Source organism: Aphelocoma coerulescens, chromosome 2 (assembly GCF_041296385.1).
Source record: "Aphelocoma coerulescens isolate FSJ_1873_10779 chromosome 2, UR_Acoe_1.0, whole genome shotgun sequence".
NCBI lineage: Eukaryota > Metazoa > Chordata > Aves > Passeriformes > Corvidae > Aphelocoma > Aphelocoma coerulescens.
In genome coordinates, this window is record NC_091015.1 from 48,749,804 (window position 1) to 48,769,599 (window position 19,796).

Sequence of the window (19,796 nt, forward strand, 5' to 3'; positions counted from 1 at the left end):
AATCAATTGAATTAGTAAACTGCTCAATACTAAATTTAGTAATACAAAGCTCAAGAGATAATTGCTCATTTTAATCCAGCATGACTTTATCCAAGCTTAGCTGTTCAAATCCACTGAGAGTATTTACTACTTAAGGCCTTTATCGATATGAAACAAACTTAAATGTTAGGAACTTGCAACGTGTCTCCATCACATGGCTGATCCCCAATCACATGGTTGGTCTCACTCCAAAAGTCAGTTTGGGTAAAGTCTTATAACATTTAGAGGAAAGAAAATGCTCCAAGTTGCCTGATTTCTTGCCAGAGCACCTATGAAAATGGTAATAGAAGACTTCTGAAGTATGAGAGAGATCAAAAACATGTATCCAAAAATGCCTTGATGTCGCAAGGCTTTAAATACAATTCCACACAGAACCTTCTCTTTTCTTTGGCTTAATGCCTTCTAAGCTTCATAGAAAGGATAGTGTTCTCCATCTTAACACGGAAAAGCAAAGAAAATTGAGTTTATATCTATGTCGATTCTCAAATTCTGTTACTTAGAAATTTGAACTAATAGTGATCATATATTAATAATGGATGTAAGGACCATTTGGACATGAGCTACTTAGTCCAATCTTGCTCAAAGTACAGCCAACTTCAAAGCTGAAGCCATGGTTTTGATCAATTTAGTTAGGATGACCGCCATCCTTTTTGTATTTTTAAGGATATATGCTCTACAGCCTATCTGGGCAACCTATACCAATCTACAGCAGCACACTACCTGAAAAAAAAATGTCCTAATATCCAAATATCACTTCCAATATAGCATTTTGATAGAGCATCACCCTCTCACAATGCACCAGTGTGACTTGACTCCATCTTCTCGATAAGCTCTCAAGTCTGCTGAAGACTAAAACTCTGTGACAAGAATTAACTATTTTTTCTGAAAATCTTCAAATAATAATCTGAAGATGGATAATTTATTTTCTACAGAAGCCTTTCTTTAACTAAATAATGTCATAATCTATCTTGTCCTAGCATGGAGTGTTCCAGCATGGAAAAACTGGAGCATCTGCAGGAGAGATCCTAATCTGTTCCTCAAGATCATAAAATGAGGAAGAAATCCAGCTGTTTGATGCCTTAACTCACATCTCCAAATGCATTACCCTAGTAGGAAAGATCTGGAACACTGCATCTCATTCCTTGGTATTAATTTCCCTTACATCACAGAGAGTACTTGTATGCACAAAAATAAGCTCAATGCAATCTACGAGCACAACTTCTTGAGACATTTTCTGTCACAAGACCATTCCAGGTGGATGGAAGAAGTAAGAGTGAGAACAAAAGTGTCATTTCTTGCTCTTAAAAACTTCACAACCCATAGGACTTCTCCAAATATTCTCGGTTCTGGTAAAACTTAAGGAACAAGAACAATGCCTCTGCACATACACGCACCCCCCCCCCTTGTTTATTGATAATGAAAAATTACTCAATTCACTAATACACTAAAAACACTTCTGCTATGCTAATTTTCTAATTAAAAATAATGCCCTATTTCTGAAGGGTGCAATAAAATGCACAAATTGGTATTGATAGTGAAGTTATTGGCATAAGAAAGTAAATATTTCAAAACAAACAACATTTTTCATTTATTTTATGAACTTCATGCACATTCCCAAGAAAGAGCCAAATTATTTTCTATGGAATCAATGTATCAAAAGTGAATATAAAATATTTTAGTATAATCTTGGTCTTCCATGCATGAATTGACTACTAAGAAGTCCTTTAATTACCAAGGATTCTTCTTGTTAAAGAAACTATTTGGCAAGAGCTATCTCTCACTCTCAGAATTAAACATTTGAGATAAAATTTTCTAACTGAACCTGCAGAAAGAAGTAAAGAAAATTTTTTCAAGGGATAGCTACATGCCGCAACTGGAACTCAAAGGTTCTTCACAATACAGAGTATTTAAGAATCCATTACACCTCCTGGGCTGTACTCTGAAACCTCCTGCTGTTCCTAGCAATTAGGTCTAACTGAGATACACTCTTTACACTTGAACTGATAAAACTGAGAAGCATAATCCCAAACCATAGTAAGCATAGAAGAGGGTAAAGCAGTTCAGGAAGAGTGTTTTCTCACTACATGACAAAAATTGGCATATTACAGAAGCAGTAAATGCCAGATTTCTCATTACAAATAGAAGTGATTTTTTTCCTGACTTAAAACGAAATGAGTTCGTAGGGGCAGTCACAGAGAAAAATGCACTGAATATTTCTCTTTGACACAATCAACAATATTCAAGAAGGCATTATGAGTAATTACATTAGACACGCAGGTAGGATCAGTAATAGGAAAAGCTTAGTGCCGGGTGGCAGTGCCACACAGGGATTCTGGCACAGACTTCCACCTGTGGCTCACTGCCAGCACCGACCTTCCTCGCCTGGGAAAGGAGCCAGCCCTTGGTCCCCATGGGAGGGAAGATGAGCTGTCCCTGCACTGCACAGCCAAGCCAGACCAGAGCTGGGCCCCACGCTTTATCTGAGCTCAAGATCCTTGGTCCAGCCTGTCTCTGCAGCAGAGCTCAGGAAAAAGGATACACAAATAAGATAATTTCAAAGAGCTGTTTCTGTTGGAGGAGAGAAAACCTAGAAACAAGCAACTCAAGAGGAAGTCCCGTTAAGATTCAAGACTAGCCCTTTGTCCACTGAATACAACATAAAACCACAGAATGGTTTGGGTTGGAAGGGATCTTAAAGATCATCAGTTCCCACTCCCCTGGTAAAGACACAAGGCTTCCACATTCATAACACTGTTCATGTAAAGTATTTCATAAGAAACTTTTGCAAAGAAAATTTTCTGACTTCATCAATAGGTCACAAATACATTGTCATTACGAATTTGATCATACCCCTCTCTTGTACAAGTGCTTAAACTGATTGGTTTGCCAACTGCATCTACTGATATTTTAAGATATGAAAAACATTACAGAAGGAATCTTGCTTCATAGAAGGGTTACCCCTTCCCGAGAAAAACTCAAACTCTCTCCTTTTTTTAATTCTTATTTTGTAAATTAAAAAAAAGGTACCCCTCACACTTTAAAAGCTTAAACTGCTATGAAACCCTAACTTTCAGTGAACTGCAAATGGAGAAATCATCCATTCGGAAATAATTCTAATATCCAACAAGGCACAAAGTTTAGTCAATTTTTGGAACAACTGATTTTTAAGGGATTAAAAAAGGGTAAATGTTATGAAAAGTCATCAAGAAGTAATAGGTTGCAGAATCAAGTAGTCTATTTCTTCTGCCTCATCTCAAAATTTTTTATATTTGAATGATCAGGGGCTATCAAGTTTACTGCAAGTTTTAAGTTTCAGTTCATGCTGTTGGGTAAAACTTTAGTTTTATGACCTTATTACTTTAATAATAATTTTATGCATGTTTCAGATTATAAAACTATTATAGTTAGCAGTTAGCTGTCCTTTTATAAAATTTCTGATGCAGTCGTAACAAAAACATTACATATTGCTCTCTCAAATAAAAGAAGTTTGGGGAAAAAAAACATTAGGACAGTTTACATCAAACACTTTTAAAAAGTTTTAAATTGCAAAACACTTGTACAGCAAATTTTCTACTTAGATACACACTATTCACCTACAGAGGGGAAAAAATACAGGATTATTTGATTACCTGTCCTTGTCAACTAAGATTAAGTGAAAACCACAGCTCTTTTCTTAAATAAAAATTAAGGCTCATCAAGGTATAAGAGATAATAGGGTCACTTAAAATGTAAGCATTACTTACACCTGCCACAGGATAATGTGACAGTAGATAGCTATTAAACCATCTTAACTCTTGAAAGCTGGTGCTTGGATTTATGCCACAGAAAAGTAGTCTACCAAGACACACATTCCTGACCTCAAGACTGTTTCTGGAACAAAACCTCTGTTATGTGTAACCTTCTTATCTTTGCTATGTCTGCTAAGAGTAACAGAATGTATCCCTTTTCCCTTAAACTGTATCTAGTAAACGTATCCTCAAAACAAGGTTGAAAAGTAGCTACACATTTTAAAAGATGCATCCTGGTAGTATCATGACAGACATTTTAACAGAAGTTTAAGAAAGTTTTCTTTACACATCATTTAACAGAAAAATACCTTTTACAAGATCTCATTAAATACCTCTGCCATTAATATTCCTGCCTTACTTCCAACTCCTGGCTTGTTATTATTCTCATTCACTGCAGCTCAAAAAGCCTGGCATCAAGTTAAGAACATTAGGTGCTCTTTAAAAAGGTTATTTTAAGATGTTATTCCGCTTTCTAGCTCTTCTGTAAACTGACATTTGTTGATTCAAAATAAGGCCTTACAGCTTCAGAAAAGTGCAGTACCTTTATTTAGTACAGACACAGTCTGCCCACAATTGCAGTTTACCATCTCTGACCACTCCTCTTTTATGGGAAGAGTGTTACAAAACAAGCAGCCTCCACCTAACCTTTCTAACCTAAACACTGTCACTCCAGACAGGTACCACACTCTGTCAGCCACCATAAATAGAATACAGAGCTTGAGAAACTCCAAGTCCAAGATCTATTTTCCCCTTAAGCATTTATTTCTCTTTCCGTTAGTATTTCATCACAAAATTTCCAGAAAATACAAGTATCCAATACTGACAACACCAAGAAACTTTCCCTTTAGTATTAATAGCAAAATTATGCCTTCTACAGTATCAAGGCTATCAACATTAGTTTGCACATGCTTTAAAGTGGTTAAGTATCACCTGTCCATGTGGGCTCTAAAAGGTGTGGTGCTTCACACCATAGATGAACTCAATTCATTGCTTGGTGAGTCTCCTTGAAAGTACATCGATGCACACTTCTCTAAAGGTTCAAAATTCCTAGAACTCCTTTTCAAGTCACCAGAAACACATATCGAAAGACTAGACCGAAATAGTTTAAAGTCTTAAAACACTTCCAATGCCTGATGCTTTAATACAGGTCTTCCCAAGCCTACAAGAAAATGTTCATGTCAGAAATGAAAAACAATACTCGTTGGAATTGTTTTACTGCTTGCAGACAGCAATCCCATTTCTCCCCTTGTAGTATCTTAATACCAGAATTAAAAACAAAATCTAAAAATTCCACATACCTACTTTCACCATAATAACTTACAAATAATGAACTCTTAAACAGAGCTGTAAGTTCACATACATTTATCCTCTAAAACACCCTGAATTTGAAGAATCTCTGAGACCATAACTATATGAGTTGAACAATCACACATACCTTTTTCTCCTTCATAAAGGAAAAACCTTCTGTTCTTACTTTGGAATAGTTTTCACTTTGATAAAAGTCAAACGATAGGCTGCACACCTCCCTTGTCCCATTCCACCAATAAAAAATTAAATTATTACAAATATACAAGATACTAAAAATACATGTGAACACCAAGAACAATTCCTACTTATGTGTGAAAATATCCGCTCATATGCAACTTCAGGTCTGTGATAATCCTACTGGAAAACATTTTTCTTGTCCGGTATTTCTTATTAGTTGTTTGTTCAACATCTGTATAGCCAGCCCCCTCTTGCATTGAGACACAAACACTGGGCCACTCCAGAATGAGTAAGGGAGCAAAAGAAAAGAAAAGGCTGCATGGCTAAGAGCAAGGTGAGGATAAGTGAGATCTCAACTCCTCCTTTCAAAAGCGCTTATGTTGACTCAATTGCTCATTGGACAGCAGTCTACATTTCACCTTCATCTACTCTTTCACTATGGGTAAGACAGGGGTATTTTCCATAGCAGTCAGCCAAGTGCTTAAATTGCCTCAAGCAGCCTGAACCCCGCTGCCTTCCCACCAAGTATCTTGTTTAACTACAGTGTCGTAGGAGCTGAAGCACTCCTACAAGAATGTGCTCCGAAAGAGACTGGGGAAGTGATCTGGCTGCACATTCCCATGTCATTCTTTGTGGTCGAGGTATTACAGCTGCTAAGGCTGCTGCCTTGAACACTACTCCAGCTGGATGCCTGCTTCCCCTTAACCCCTGCCTCCCTGCAAAACATACACGTGCTTTTTCTGGGTCGTCCCCTGAGAAAAGTAAGACAAGGAAATTAAGCAGGAGACAGCTTAAATCTGCACTGAAGATTTAACTGCAGAAACAGCCAAGGCAGTGGTCTCCCTACAGCAGAACCGCATCTAAATTGGCATTGTCACAGCCTCCACTGCTGCACCTCTTAGCCTCACATCCAGACTTCCTTCCTCTGCTCAGCTCTGGCACATACCCATCTGTGTGGCATTTTGGCTGAGATCTTTACCATCTTCCTTTGTCAGACTGTTACATTTTCTGATGACTTAACACATGTAGCCAGGCTTCTGGTTTGGTCAGGCCAACAGAAGTGCTAGCACAAGACAGAAAACAGTAGTAGAATGACAGGAACAGAGCAAGAGTGCAACAGCAGCAAACAACTTCAATCACTTTAAACTGTCTCCTGTTACATCATAGTATGAGAAAAACATGACAGCAACCTAAACCAACTTTTCTTAGCCAGAAACTGCTGCCATTATGGTTCTCCAGTGTGATGAAGCAGTTACAGTACAACTCAGTGAATCTACTGCCTTCTAGTATTCTACAAATGTTAATTAAGTTTCAGAGCATTCCATGCAAAAGGCAAATAATGAAGATTTTAACACTGGATCTCCGTAGTCTTTTCCTCATTCATTAAATAGCATTCATGAATCCTCATGCCAAACTAATTTGTTTTCAAGTAAGAAAAGAAGGCATGTCTTAGATGAAATATCTGATTTTACATTCTGCTATATAAAACTAAACTGCTGCTATTTTTTTTGCTAAATGTGGGATCCCAAGTCAAATAATGAAGACTACCATAATGCTTTACTGACATCAGATTGTGGAATGTACAGTTTACTATGGAACCAGAAGGACAGTTATATGTCTGTTCAGACTTTCAGTATTTGAAGTGCATGACCACAATCACAAGGATACTTAACTTTCAGAAAAGAAAACAAACATCTCCCTCATGACCCCTGTTTCCTGACTTTTAATTCTGCAGAACTTGACATCATTCATCCTGGAAAATTACTTACCAACAGCAATAATTTTTTCAAACCTAAGTCTAAGAAGCAAGCTTTCCTTGGAAAGTTTCGATATTTTTTTTTTCTTTTGGTAACAGATTAGAACAGTGGATATTTACCAGCATGCACAGAGACAAAAAAACAGGGCAGGTCACCTCTGCCTTTTCACTAGTTTTACTCCCATAATTTCATGATAGCCATAAAATTTTGATTCCTTTTAGGCAAGGAAAATTCACCTTTTATCCCTAGTCAAAAGATGCATGTTAAGCAAACAGAAAACGACCACAAACTTACTCTCTAGTTCTTCTTTCTCAAAATTTGTGTTGATAGTAGAGCTGATTTTGCCCATATCCACAACAGCTTCTTCATCATGACCCTGAAGAAACAAGACACAAAGTTAAGTTAAAACTAAATAGAACTATTTTTTTCCCAAATTCCTAAGTATGCTCTGAAACTGTATGTCGGCACTGAAAACCTACCCATCCAATCTTTCATTACCCTGTATTGAAAGAAAAAGAGAATAAATCAACAGATAGGCTAAATACCATAACATTTCCTTCTGCAATGCTCTTGATTTCATTGTATCAACAACCAGGACACACATTTCAAAAGTGCAGTATTCTTTTAGTTTTTTATTCAACAGCAATCAATCTACTTCAATAAAATAACTGGTAAATTTATAAAAAGATACAGAAGTTAATATTGAGAGATCTCAAGCTCTTCTCTTTAGGGGACAATTCCTGTGTGAGATTTTCCAGCACAAATAAGAAGCTTTTTGGAACAAAGGGGAAGCAAAAAGGTTAGGTTACCCACCTAAGGTCTTTCCTAGATCAACAACTCTGGAAATATCAAAATAACTGCTTCATTCAGGTTTCAACAGCCAGCTTATTAACCTAATTCACTTTTTTTTTACCCACAGAGTTAAAAAACAGCAGTTTCAAGCAGACCTATTCTGCTTCCATTACTACTGAAACCACACCACAGTATTTGAAATAGATATAGCCTTATCTCTGAACATGTCCTCCAATCATATTTAGCACATCACTAAAGCAGACCTTAAAACCGCCTTTTGCCCAGTCTTGACCAAAATGAAGTAACTGAGTAGTAGAAATCTCAAGCCCATCTCAGACTTGACATCAAAACAACATTAAAGTTGTCTTTCTCCATTTTTTGTTTGCATTCCTTAGAATAAAGTGCACTTTTCACAACTCACAAATTACAGTCTCCTCACAGAGCTGGTTCTCCAAAAGAATGACTGCCTAAAGGTTTTATATCCAAGTATAAGGGCAAGGCTAAGTGCTAAAGATTACCATCCCTCCTCTTTCTGCTCCCTTGGGCACACACTTTTTTCTTTAAGTCAGACCTAACCATCATGAAGTCAGGTAAAAAACGCTTAAACAACAAATCTTTTAGATTTTTTTTTTGTTTGGTAATAACTTGATTAGTTTTCCATTGGATCAGCTCACCGAAGTGACTTCTCTTGTGCCCATATGACAGCTAGATCCACCACAAGTTTATCTGTTTGGTCACTGCTTCTAGCAGCATTTACATCAATCTGCTGCATTTACATCAATCCAAAGAAGATCTGTGATAATGGTTTCATAAGGGAAAAACAGAAGCCTAAATCAGGAGTCTTACAGGAACTGGGAACTCTAACAGTGTTGACATTCACTTAAACTTTGGTCTTAGAATTATGCAATTTCTTTATATATAGAACAAGTTTGTCACCTCACAGGAAAGTGGCAAGGATGAAAAACAACATACCTGTGTGTAACAGTTACAAGCTAAAACATACTGTATCAACTCCCACCCTCAAAAAAATTTTTTTCAACACAGGACTCCTTGATCTTAACAAAAAATGTCTTTGTTATAGTATATTGTGTACGCATACACATAAAAAATCTAAATATTTAACTATTAACTAAAGAATACGAAGATGACAAGCACCTCATGCTGGGAGAAAAATTCTAATGAGGTTTAAAAAAAGGTTAGATGCAGCTAGACCACATAAAAAAAACCAAAAGCAGCAGGCACTATGTAAATAAGTAAAAATACAAGAGAAAAGAGTAGCACATGGCAGAATAAACCTCTGAAAACTGAATAAAAGTAGATTCTGAGCTGTGTCCCTGAAAACAGGGTTTTCAAGAAAGGCATTAGACCATAACCTAACTTGTCACTGCTGCTGCATTGTAGTGACAGTAGAGTTTTGCATGCAGGTTAGAAAAATCAAAATCCTGTACTTTATTAATAAAGTAGCGGCAGAAATCTTTTAAGTGTCATGGTAATAAGACGGGAGCGGAGTATGGGGAGAAATAGTATATTCCTGTCTCTTACACACCAAAATCGAGCATACTGTAGCACAGTCCAGTTCACAGAAACAGACATACACAGCAACACTGCAGGTTACCATAATACTCCAAGTAGAGATGGAAAGAGATGGAAGAATTACAAATCCTCTAAAATACCTTACATGGTTTTTTTATATGTGAGTGGAAAAAAAAACCCTAGTAATAGGAAAACTGCTATCAAGACATATTCCACAATTAGTTTCATGGTTACAGCCACAGACTGCTGAAAAATCCTGTACCTAAACACACCCATCCCCAATAGTCCTTTTAGGACACTTGGAATCTTGCCAAACACACAGTTTTTGAGCAACAAAGGGAAGACAAAGTTTTTCTCCAGATTATACGAACAACTGCATACCAGTAGAAAACTACATACACATTGTGAAAAATACACAAGGAAAGATTTTTATCTCCCAATAACATTTTGAAACTGGATTTGCTGTGTGCCCTATGTCACGTTATTAATTTTTATCACCCTTTGCTTTAGTAGAAGAGATTCTCTGCCAAACTCATACATATAGAACCAGCCTTCAAAAACCACATCATGTGAAAGTAACATGTCTTTTAAGATTAGATTACAGGAAGGCATGCATGCCATTGCAAACCGTTCTATCCCTATCTCAAAGTACTCCACATATGCAAAGACTCTTCCAAGAATAAACCATTAACAACCGCAAATATCATACATGAAGGAAGCATATAATTTACAGCCTTTGTTCAGAAAAACACAAAGCATCAATTTAACATACCTGTTTTGTGATGCCAAGAGCATATCCCAGTATGAGACACTTTTGCCTTAGGTCAGGTAAAAAAATCAAAAATATTCAAATACATTATAAAGTAATTCCAAACTGCAACCTTTTCCTGGTTAAAAATAAAGTCTGTAGGGCATAGATTTCCAGTAATTATAGATGATCTATCATGTCAGTTGAAGGCACTGAAGGGAGGGAAAACTTTTACAGTTGCCATTTTAGTTCTCTCATCTACTTTCTGAACTTTTTACATAAACAAATAACAGTGGGATTGTGGAGAACTTGTCCATTTCCCTTTTTTAGGCAGAGAATGACTGGAGCTTAAAGCAAGTATTCCTCTGCAGTTTACCATTCACTGCATGTGAAACTTTGCATACAATACTCCCACAGATACCCAAATACAGGTGATGTAGACGAGCCAAAGTAAAATCCAAGACTAACTTAAAATGCACGTAACTTTCATTTTCAGTCAAAAGACAGAACAATTGAGAAGGGAAAAAAAAAAACCAACATAAGCGGCAACAAACGTGCCCCAGGGAGAGACTAAGCTTTCACCTTTGGTTTGCTTTTTTTAAACAAGGAGATGGTAATTTATAAAAACAGAACAAATCCAGAGTACTTCAAAGGAAAAAGAAAAAAAGAAAAATAAAAAGCCTAGCACATTGCATTAAGATGCACTACACTGTATTATGTTACACTAAGTATACTTTTTCCTAACACCAGATTTATGGATACTCACAAACATACTGCAGAAACAAGCCTTCAGTAAAACCTTCATATTCAGCCAGAGGTGCCTGCATACACCAGAACCTGTCTTATCAGCCTTCTAATTCTCCTCAGCATGAAAATGAAATCCCTTTTCTACTGCTATAGATAGACAATACTTTCAAATACTCAGTGCTCCAGTGGACTCCCAGTAGGATTCCTCTTGCCACCTCTGGTTTTCAATTGTGTTTTCTGAGTCCATGAGAAAAGAGTAATTCCCCTTTGCAGAAAATCAAGCACCAGAAATTGTTAACATTACTTATTTACCTTCTCAAACATTTGTCATCATTTAGTACAGTACACTTTTTATATCTACCATATTAATGCTACATGTTTTTTAAAAGTAGTATTGAAAAAAAGGGTCAATCCTAAATTGTGTGAATTTTCAAGGAAAGCACTGAGTTTGGAAGAACTGACAACCTCCAGCAGTATGTGGTACCTGCAGTGTAGAGGATTAGCACAAATATGACGCATGGAGTATTAAATCCAAAGGCAAGTTTCCACTGTCATCTCTGCAAGCATTTCTCACCATGCAACTCACTTAACCTTGTGCAGTCACACACATGACAGATTTCAGATGGGCACGCTGCCAAAGTGCATTACTGAATAACCACTTCCAAGACAGACAACTTGCTAGAAGCACACTTTTAAGGTACTTGAAATACAGTTCAATCAAATCATTCTGGTGATACACAGTGGTCATAAATGGCTGATACAGCTAACTGTAAACCTTTGAAATCTACAGTAAGCATGTCAAGAATAATTTGAGCTCAACATTTAAGACCACTACTTAGCTAAGTCAATGTTTATGTGCTCCATTTACATTTCCTCAGATCAAAGTTCTTCCCCAGCAGAACTAGGGAGTGACTTGCAGCACCAAAAGAAACTGTATTAGTGCTCATGGAAATGAGTAAGTAGGGCTTAAGAGAGAGCACAAACAAACAAAAAAACCTCTCCAAACACCATCACCCTTCCAACCCCGACCCCCCCCCCAAAAAAAAAATTACATTATGACTTTCATGCTACAAAGAAGCTTCACTGCAGCATTTATTGAAGTAGGTGCAAATAAAGGACAAAAAAATACACCACACAAAAACCAACCAACAAAAACTAACCCCAACTCAGGATGGGGAGGGAGGAGTGTATGCATATCAACTTTATTCCTTTATACATCTGTATCTGGCCAACAGTTTAACACCTCTTTTTTACATAATATTCTAATACATCTAATACACCATTCCAGTGATCCTACATACTGCTTTGTGACTGTAACTGTATCACAACCTCTCTGGCTTGAAGAGAAAGCAAACAGTTCTCCTCTCCTTCCCACAAGAACTCAAGATACATCTCTACTTTTGCAGGCACAAGAGACCTGGCAGACAGGATTTAGCTCTTAGGCTGGAATGTGGCACCATCAAACCATTCCTCTCAAAACAGGAGCACACCCTGCTTACAGACCCAACTGACAAACCTTTGTAGCATGCGACCATAGATTTACCAACTAAAATAACAGCACATGGGAACTTGTACACAGTGCATTTTGCCTTTCACACTCTGTTCTTCCTTCTTTCACCACGAGCAGTTCAGCTGGATCAAAACATCCATCAACACGCTGTCTGCAAGAGGACACAACAGGAGAGGCCTGCAGCAACAGTGCAAACTGAATCAGTGTCAACAGTGGCCTGACCTTAGGAAGCATAGCCAAAGCAGGTCTTGTTTTATTATCAGCCCTCCTTTGTTGGATCTGCATTTAGAAGACAGATATGACAGCCTTCAAGAAAGGCTCCAGTGACAAAAACAAACCAAAAAATTAATGATTGTCAATACTGCTCTGCTTCAAAAACTAAGGTTTGGCTAGAAAAAGGAATTAAAACCTTCATTTTGACCATATATCTCAAAGGTAACCAAAGAGGAACTACAGAACCTCACTTTGCAAATGTATCCACGTATGTGTGTGTACAGCTACAAAATATTTTAAAACTGACCTTTTTCAAAAATAGATAAACAAACTCACTTATTTTGTTACACAGGTATTAAAATATATTGTTCAGGATAATTTAGAAACAGCACGGTAATTGATGATACATTTTCACAGCCACATTTCCCGAGTGGTCTGTTTCAGAAGCCTGCACTTCTGTTCTAGGCACACATAATACTCCATGTAGTCAGGAAATAAAATACATCTCCCATTTACAGAATGCACGTACAACCCCCTATCTATCCATTCAACCTCCCAGAGCTGCAAGTTAATAAGAACTAATACTTCAGGGAGTAAAAAACAGAAAAGACCAGTGTTGTAGACCCACAAAATAAGGAGAGTAAGTCTATCAGAGACAGCAACCCTGGAGTGGTAAGAAAAGAAACCAGAAAAGCAGTGTATTTGTTAAGGCCATCTCTGTATACTGTATGCAGAGTTGAATGACAATCACTCTACCTCAGGTAATCATCAGGTCTATCCCACAGCTCTCCCACTGCTACCCATACACAGCACCAGGCAGGTTTAGTTAAAAGTGAGTAAATAGGAAGGGCTTGTTGGTGTGGTTTACCTGCAGAACAACAACAGCAGCACTTGTTAAGTTCTAAATATATTGTTTTACTTCTCTTTCAGACTAATTCTGCTTTTAACCAGCGGTAAGATGAGCCCACAGTGGGCAGGAGGGCAGGCATCTCTAGTTGCTGCCTTCTTGAAGGACAGCCAGGATACAAAAAAAATCGAAGTTCTTTCTATATAACAGTAAGTGAAGGTATTAGGCAGTCTATCAAACTGCTCAACTTTAGTTGAACTGCACAAGTGGTCCTATAGATGCATTTGAAGTAAGTTCTTTGGGCACAGTCTCTACACAACAATACTGTATCTTCAGAAGTTGCCAGAGTGATGAAACACTACCAGTTCTAAATCAAGCACATCAACCTAACAGCCAAGGAAAAATGCACCAAATATAAATGAGCCCTGTCTCATTTTGTCATCGTACAATTTTTAGCTGGCCTTCCACTCTAAATATATACAGATGAGAGCACAATTAATAATAATTCACAAACAGAACACTTGCCAGGTTTAAAATAGGAAGCATATTGTTGATGGGTTCCCCCTGAGTTGTATTTTCTACAGTCTCTTTTGCACAGGAGCAGCTGCTTTCCAGAGGTTTTTTTCCCCTACTGCCTTAGCAGAGGGTATTACTCAAGCAGTACAGGAAAGAGTCTAGTACAGCTCAATGGCTTTGGTGTCATCACACACACCACTCCTTTTCCTGAATTTTATCCGTGCTCATACAATTCTTATTTTACACAACAATCCTCACATGTAAATGACAGCCCCTCCTAATCAAAGCTACACTCAGAGTCTCAAAGGAAGGTGTGACACTTAGATTTATTTCAATAAGACCATAACTATAACAAAAGAGGTCAGGGATACTTAGACTTTTTTTAGCCCACTAATCCTCTAATTAACTGCTCAGCTTACCTTACTAAATACATCTGACCAATCTCCTTCTAGAAGACTTACAAAAAACACAGCAGCTCTACAAACCCTGTTTGGACAAGTATGCCCAAAAGACATCAACAGACTTCAGTCAGACTCTCCAGAAGTTGCACTGTAATTTTTATTTTCCAAAACTGTATGTGGAGGGCACTAAAGATGTGTATGTGTGCTACTTAAACACCACAAAACCCAAATCCTCTCAGGAAAAAAGCAGTTCCAAACATACTAATGTTTTGCTTCTTACACCACTGAAATCTAATGTTTGTAAGTCATTTTATCTCAGTTCTAGCAGGCCTTCCTCCAGTCAGGGTCACACTGAGCACCACAACCTGCAAGAGAAGCTACATCCCATCCCAGAAAAATTAAACACTTCTTTGGACAGTAAACCAAGTGTTTGTGTTAATCAGAAGAGAAAATTAAATTGGGAGAAAAAGTCAGAAAGAAAAGGAAACATAATACCAACAGGAGACTGGTTACAATTGTGAATGGCTATCAACTATGGCCCACCATAGCAATTCATAAAAAAAACTGAGCTGGAATGAGCACAAGAAAAAGGGATGGCTTGATTCCTAGCAAAGTATGACAAATAAGGTGCAGGTGAATATTTGATTAAAATTAGAAGCCCATTTGAACTCATCCTGAGTGTTCTGCAAGCCAGAAAATCTACCACCATGCATAAACTTAGCAAATACTGTCACCAATCCAACACAAGATATCAAATTGCGTATCTAATATTAAACCAGCTATTTTACAAAGTTGCATTTTATCACTGCCTCACAGTACTAGATTTCATTCAAAAAAAAATCCCTATCTCCATTCACTTAAATGTATTTAAGTGAATTCCTGAGATTAGAGGTAAAAAAAGCAGAAGTACTATGTTTACAACTAGTCACCTCATATCTTTGCCTAGTTTTCTAGGCATATACATGCTTGATAGAGTTCTGTGCCCAGAGCTGAAAGTAGCACCACAGTGGTAACCAAAAATTGAGCACTGTACTACAGAGACCTCGACAACAGAAGGCCACTGCAATCTGATGCACTTTAACACATCTAAATCAAACTCTTACTTCTTATGCTCACACAACAGAATATAAAATTTAGTTGTCATATATAAAATAATTCAGGGATTTTTAGAGTTTGTCACCTAAGGAAAACACCATCCCATAGATTTTAGTTTCCAGGAAACTCTTAAAGTAGTAATCACTGTTACACGCTGCATTGCAGTTACATGGCAGAGGTAATGACAACCATACAACTGCTAAGCAGCAGCTTGTAACACTAATACTAGAATTCACTACTTCACTGTACAAATCCCCACAAATGGAGTTTTGTACCTGTGCCACTGAGGTTTGAAGAAAATGTTCTTTCCATAAACATTTTACTTCAGTTACACAGGTCATTAAGTTCACTTTCATTTTTTTGCCAAAAAAGAACAATTAACTGGCTATTTCAAGATTCTCCACCAGAAACATCTCTGCTATACCAGAAACATCTACCAGAATCAGGCAAAGCCACAGTAGATAACCTTCAAATTAAGACAGGCTGACTCAAAATAATGCAAAAGAAAAAAGAAAAAAATAACCCAACCCAAAACACTCAACCACTCTCAAAGTCTGGTATACTGCCACAACTGTAAAAGCACATTTTCTTTCTGAATTAAGCTGGTTACTATGATTAAGCAATTGTAACAACACAGCAAATACCTTCCCTAATACAGAAGTCTCTACTCAAACTATTACTTCTATCACCAGATCTTTCAAAAATTTCTTCCACAACTAGTGAGTCGAAGGTAGCACACAATTCTGAGCCACAGCTGCTAAATATCACTTGCATCAAATCACATTTGAGCCATTATTACGTTACACAGCTGCTATTTACATACAGGTTGCATTTTCTTCCCTCGACGAGCTTCTTCCATGCTGATGTGCAAAGCAGAGAATGCCCTTGTACGAGACCCTGTAATGAACCTCCCAAGAGATCAGAGCCTGCGCATACATGACTGCTTTAGCTCGCTGTGCCTGACACAGATGTACTCCGGGAAATTGCTCCCCAGCCAATCGCTCCTGCTCCAGTCGCTCATCTCCCAGGCCACTGATTACAGCTACCCCAGGGTCACACAGCAGCAGAATGGGCAAGACGGCATGCCTTCAATTCCAGCTCAGGGAATACCAAAAAAGGAACTGAAACTGAGTTCCAGACGTAAAATTTTCTGCATCAACAGCTGCTAAGAACAGCTTCAAGGTAATATTTTTGCTCTGATCCAAGACTTCATTAGCACTACAAAACGAAAACGCATTTGTACCTCGGGTCCCAGAACAGAACAACCCAGAAGCCAAACATCTGCTAAGTTTGTTTATAGCTGTACTATCAACCTTTCACTGAGTACTCATTCCAAAGCAGGTGGTTTGTTGTTTTGTTTTGGGTTTTTTTTTTTTTTTTACATAAGCTATATATTCTTGTTCAAAAAAATAAACAAAGGTTTCCTAAAAAGAAAAATCCTTTTTTTCCCCCCTCCTGTTGAAAAAGTAAAAAAGCACTGATGTTAGCTGCAATTAATTTCATGTGTCCTCCCAGAGTAAGACGTCTGTTTCAGGCATTACATGAGTAGCTGTACTTTTTCCTTCCTTAAGCCAACCTTAGAAAAATGCAACTTCTGCTCCAGCAGATCAAATTCAGAGCTGCATTTTGCTCTTTCCCTCTTCATCACTGACACACCCTAATCTCCTTGTCCCATCATGTAATGCATGGGAAAACTGGCTCTTTGAGGAGTTATCTATAACTTAACCTTCAAGACATGCCACTGCCTTCCTTGGTCTTTATTCTTCTATTCCTATGTCTTGTTTGATGAGAACTCTACCAATGAAGCTGGGGTGGTGCCACCTCAACCAACAACTTGGCCAAAATAAAACAAGTAACATACTGTCCATGAACTTGGTGTAAATACATTGTGCAACTGTGAAGATGTTATTTATCACCTAGCTGTAGAGAAATCAGAAGGCCACATTCAGTTCCTCTCATTGCCTCAGTCCAGAAAATTCTCTAACCATAGGCTAAAAAAAGTATTCTCAGATAGTGCTGACAAGAGAGTTTAAAAGTAGTTTGTTTCCACTCTGTAAATAGAAGTTCACTCTAACACACGTATGCATCTTTTCACTTCCAAGCTATTGAAGGCCTCTCTGCTACCATGCACAAATGGCTATAAACTAAATGATTCATATAGCAAGCACAAAGTTTAACAAAAATATCAGATACCCTAACTCTTAGTGATCTCTTCTCAACTGTGCATCCTCAATCACACCTATTCTTTCTCTAACAGAGAGCACAAATTCATGTAGTTCTTCTTCAGCTGCTCAGATGAATACTGAAACAGCTATGATGAACTGTGTCCTGATGCCTCTCCCATACTTCAGTGAACTGTTACTTGGCATAAATCCACACTAGAAGTAATTCAATTGCTACAAGTAAAAAAGATGTTTGTTTAGGTTGGGAGTGGGTGTGTTCAGGGAAAAGAGACTGTCTATTCCTTAGGGATAGAATAAGAGGGGTGGGAATCACACATTTGATTTTTTGATTTTTTTTTTTTTTTTTAATTTTTGTAAGTTTGGGAAAAAATACATGCTTGGTTTGAATACTTAAAGAAAAAAACCCCACCTCTCTGAAGCAGCTTATTGCAATTTCTTTATAGTCTGTAGTCAACCAACTCCTTGTTAACAGTCACTCAGTCTTGGAACAAAACAAAAAAACCACTCAGAAGCAATATAAGCACACTTTTCCAAAGCACATGGAAGTTTTTGTCTTTTAAGTTCCATACCAAAACACTTTGTGGATAAACGTCTGTTCTTCCCTTAGAGTATATATCAGGAAAAAGCTTCCCATCAAATGGAGAACAGCACAGCAACTTCAAACTGCAACTGTCTCAACACGTTTAACTACAGAAGTATTCTAAAACAAACTGTAGGCAAATACATTCAAAATTATCACATCCTTGAACATGTTCAGTGACAACACTGAGAACTCCGAGCAGAACTATTTGTGCTGGAGCAAGATTTTAACCATACGTCTAATGCTGCAAAAAAATCTCTATGAAGTGTATGAGAGCTTTTTTTTTAAATAAAAGAAACATAAGAACCTATCATGAAACATATACTTTTCCCTGCAATCTTTCCTTTATTTTCACTTTTATACCCATTCAAGTTCTATTTAACCTTATCTCAGTCTATAACAGCATATTTTTGAAAGATGGGTCCAAAAGAGTGTGTACCTCTTATCCAGGCAAAAAAAGAAAAAAATTTCATCTGAGCTCTTATGCCTTTGAAAAACTTTTCATCTTTTCCCAAGTGATGTGCAATTCTGATCCCAACCCATCATGAAGTGGCAGTGAACTGCCTTACTGCAGGGTCTGCAGAGTGTCTAGCAGGCAGAGCTGTGCTTAATCTGCCATTCCGAAATGGCAGGACATTTAAAGTAGCTGCAATAAGCAGGACTGAGCTCTCAGCAGGATTTACCACATGAGCTCCAGCCCAGCTGCTATCGGACAGAGCCAGATATGAGCACAGGGAAACTGAGTGCTTGTTTGCTTGCAGAGACCATACTGACATACCCACACATGCAGCCCTGTAAACTCATACATCTAGTATGAGGTTTCTATTGATACTTTAAAATCCTGGTTTGGGGGTAGGGAGGTGGAGTGTTAAGAGTTGCATCCATAGTCCAAAATCAACCCTTCCTTACATAAGCAAATTAGATCAGGGAGTTGGGGTTGATGATCCCTATGTGTCCCTTCCAACTCAAATTAGTCTGTGATTGTACGACTATCTTTTATAACATTGCAGCCCCAAAAAGCCAACCCAGTCCACTGCCACCCTTCTTCATGCAGCTGAAAGGACACCATTTAACAAGCTTAAAGCATCTCTTTTTAGGAAAGAAAAAAAAAAAAAAAAATTATGAGACAGGATGACAATACTTCTAAATAAGCCTTTATTTTGGAGGGGGCAAAGGTGGCCCAGGCCATGGGACAGTCAGGAGGAAGGCAAGGTGCTAGGGGATTAAGATGATGCAGGGGGCAAACTGTACAACACAGTCCAAAGTTCATATGTCAAATACCTCTGCAGATGGTTTTGTTCAGCTTCTTATCAAATCAGAATCTACTAAATCATATTAAGAACAGCTTCCTAGGAGTTTCTTATTACAAAGAAATTAAATATAGGGTATTCCTCTAAAGAAACACTACTGCCTTAGCAAGGGAACACAGAAACCTTTGCAGGCAACGGCTCATCATTTAACGAATTAAAACTAGCCATAAAACTCAGAAGTCTTACTGCCTACAAGTATTTTTCAGAATACAATTTCTATATAACAGCAAGCTCCCAAGACATACATCTGCA

General features: G+C 37.7%; 1 protein-coding gene across 13 annotated transcripts in view; it reads right to left on the reverse strand.

The window, feature by feature from the left end:
- SLC4A7 (solute carrier family 4 member 7) overlaps positions 1–19,796 on the reverse strand; it is a 92,322-nt gene that overhangs the window by 50,626 nt on the left and 21,900 nt on the right. For 10 of the 13 annotated variants that reach the window (XM_069007343.1, XM_069007341.1, XM_069007344.1 and 7 more), the window contains exon 2: positions 7,364–7,445. In XM_069007343.1, coding sequence (XP_068863444.1) covers positions 7,364–7,445 — 82 coding nt within the window. Of the gene's footprint in view, positions 1–7,363; positions 7,446–16,294; positions 16,467–19,796 lie in introns of those variants that run through there. The other 3 variants (XM_069007345.1, XM_069007334.1, XM_069007346.1) reach the window with 2 other exon arrangements.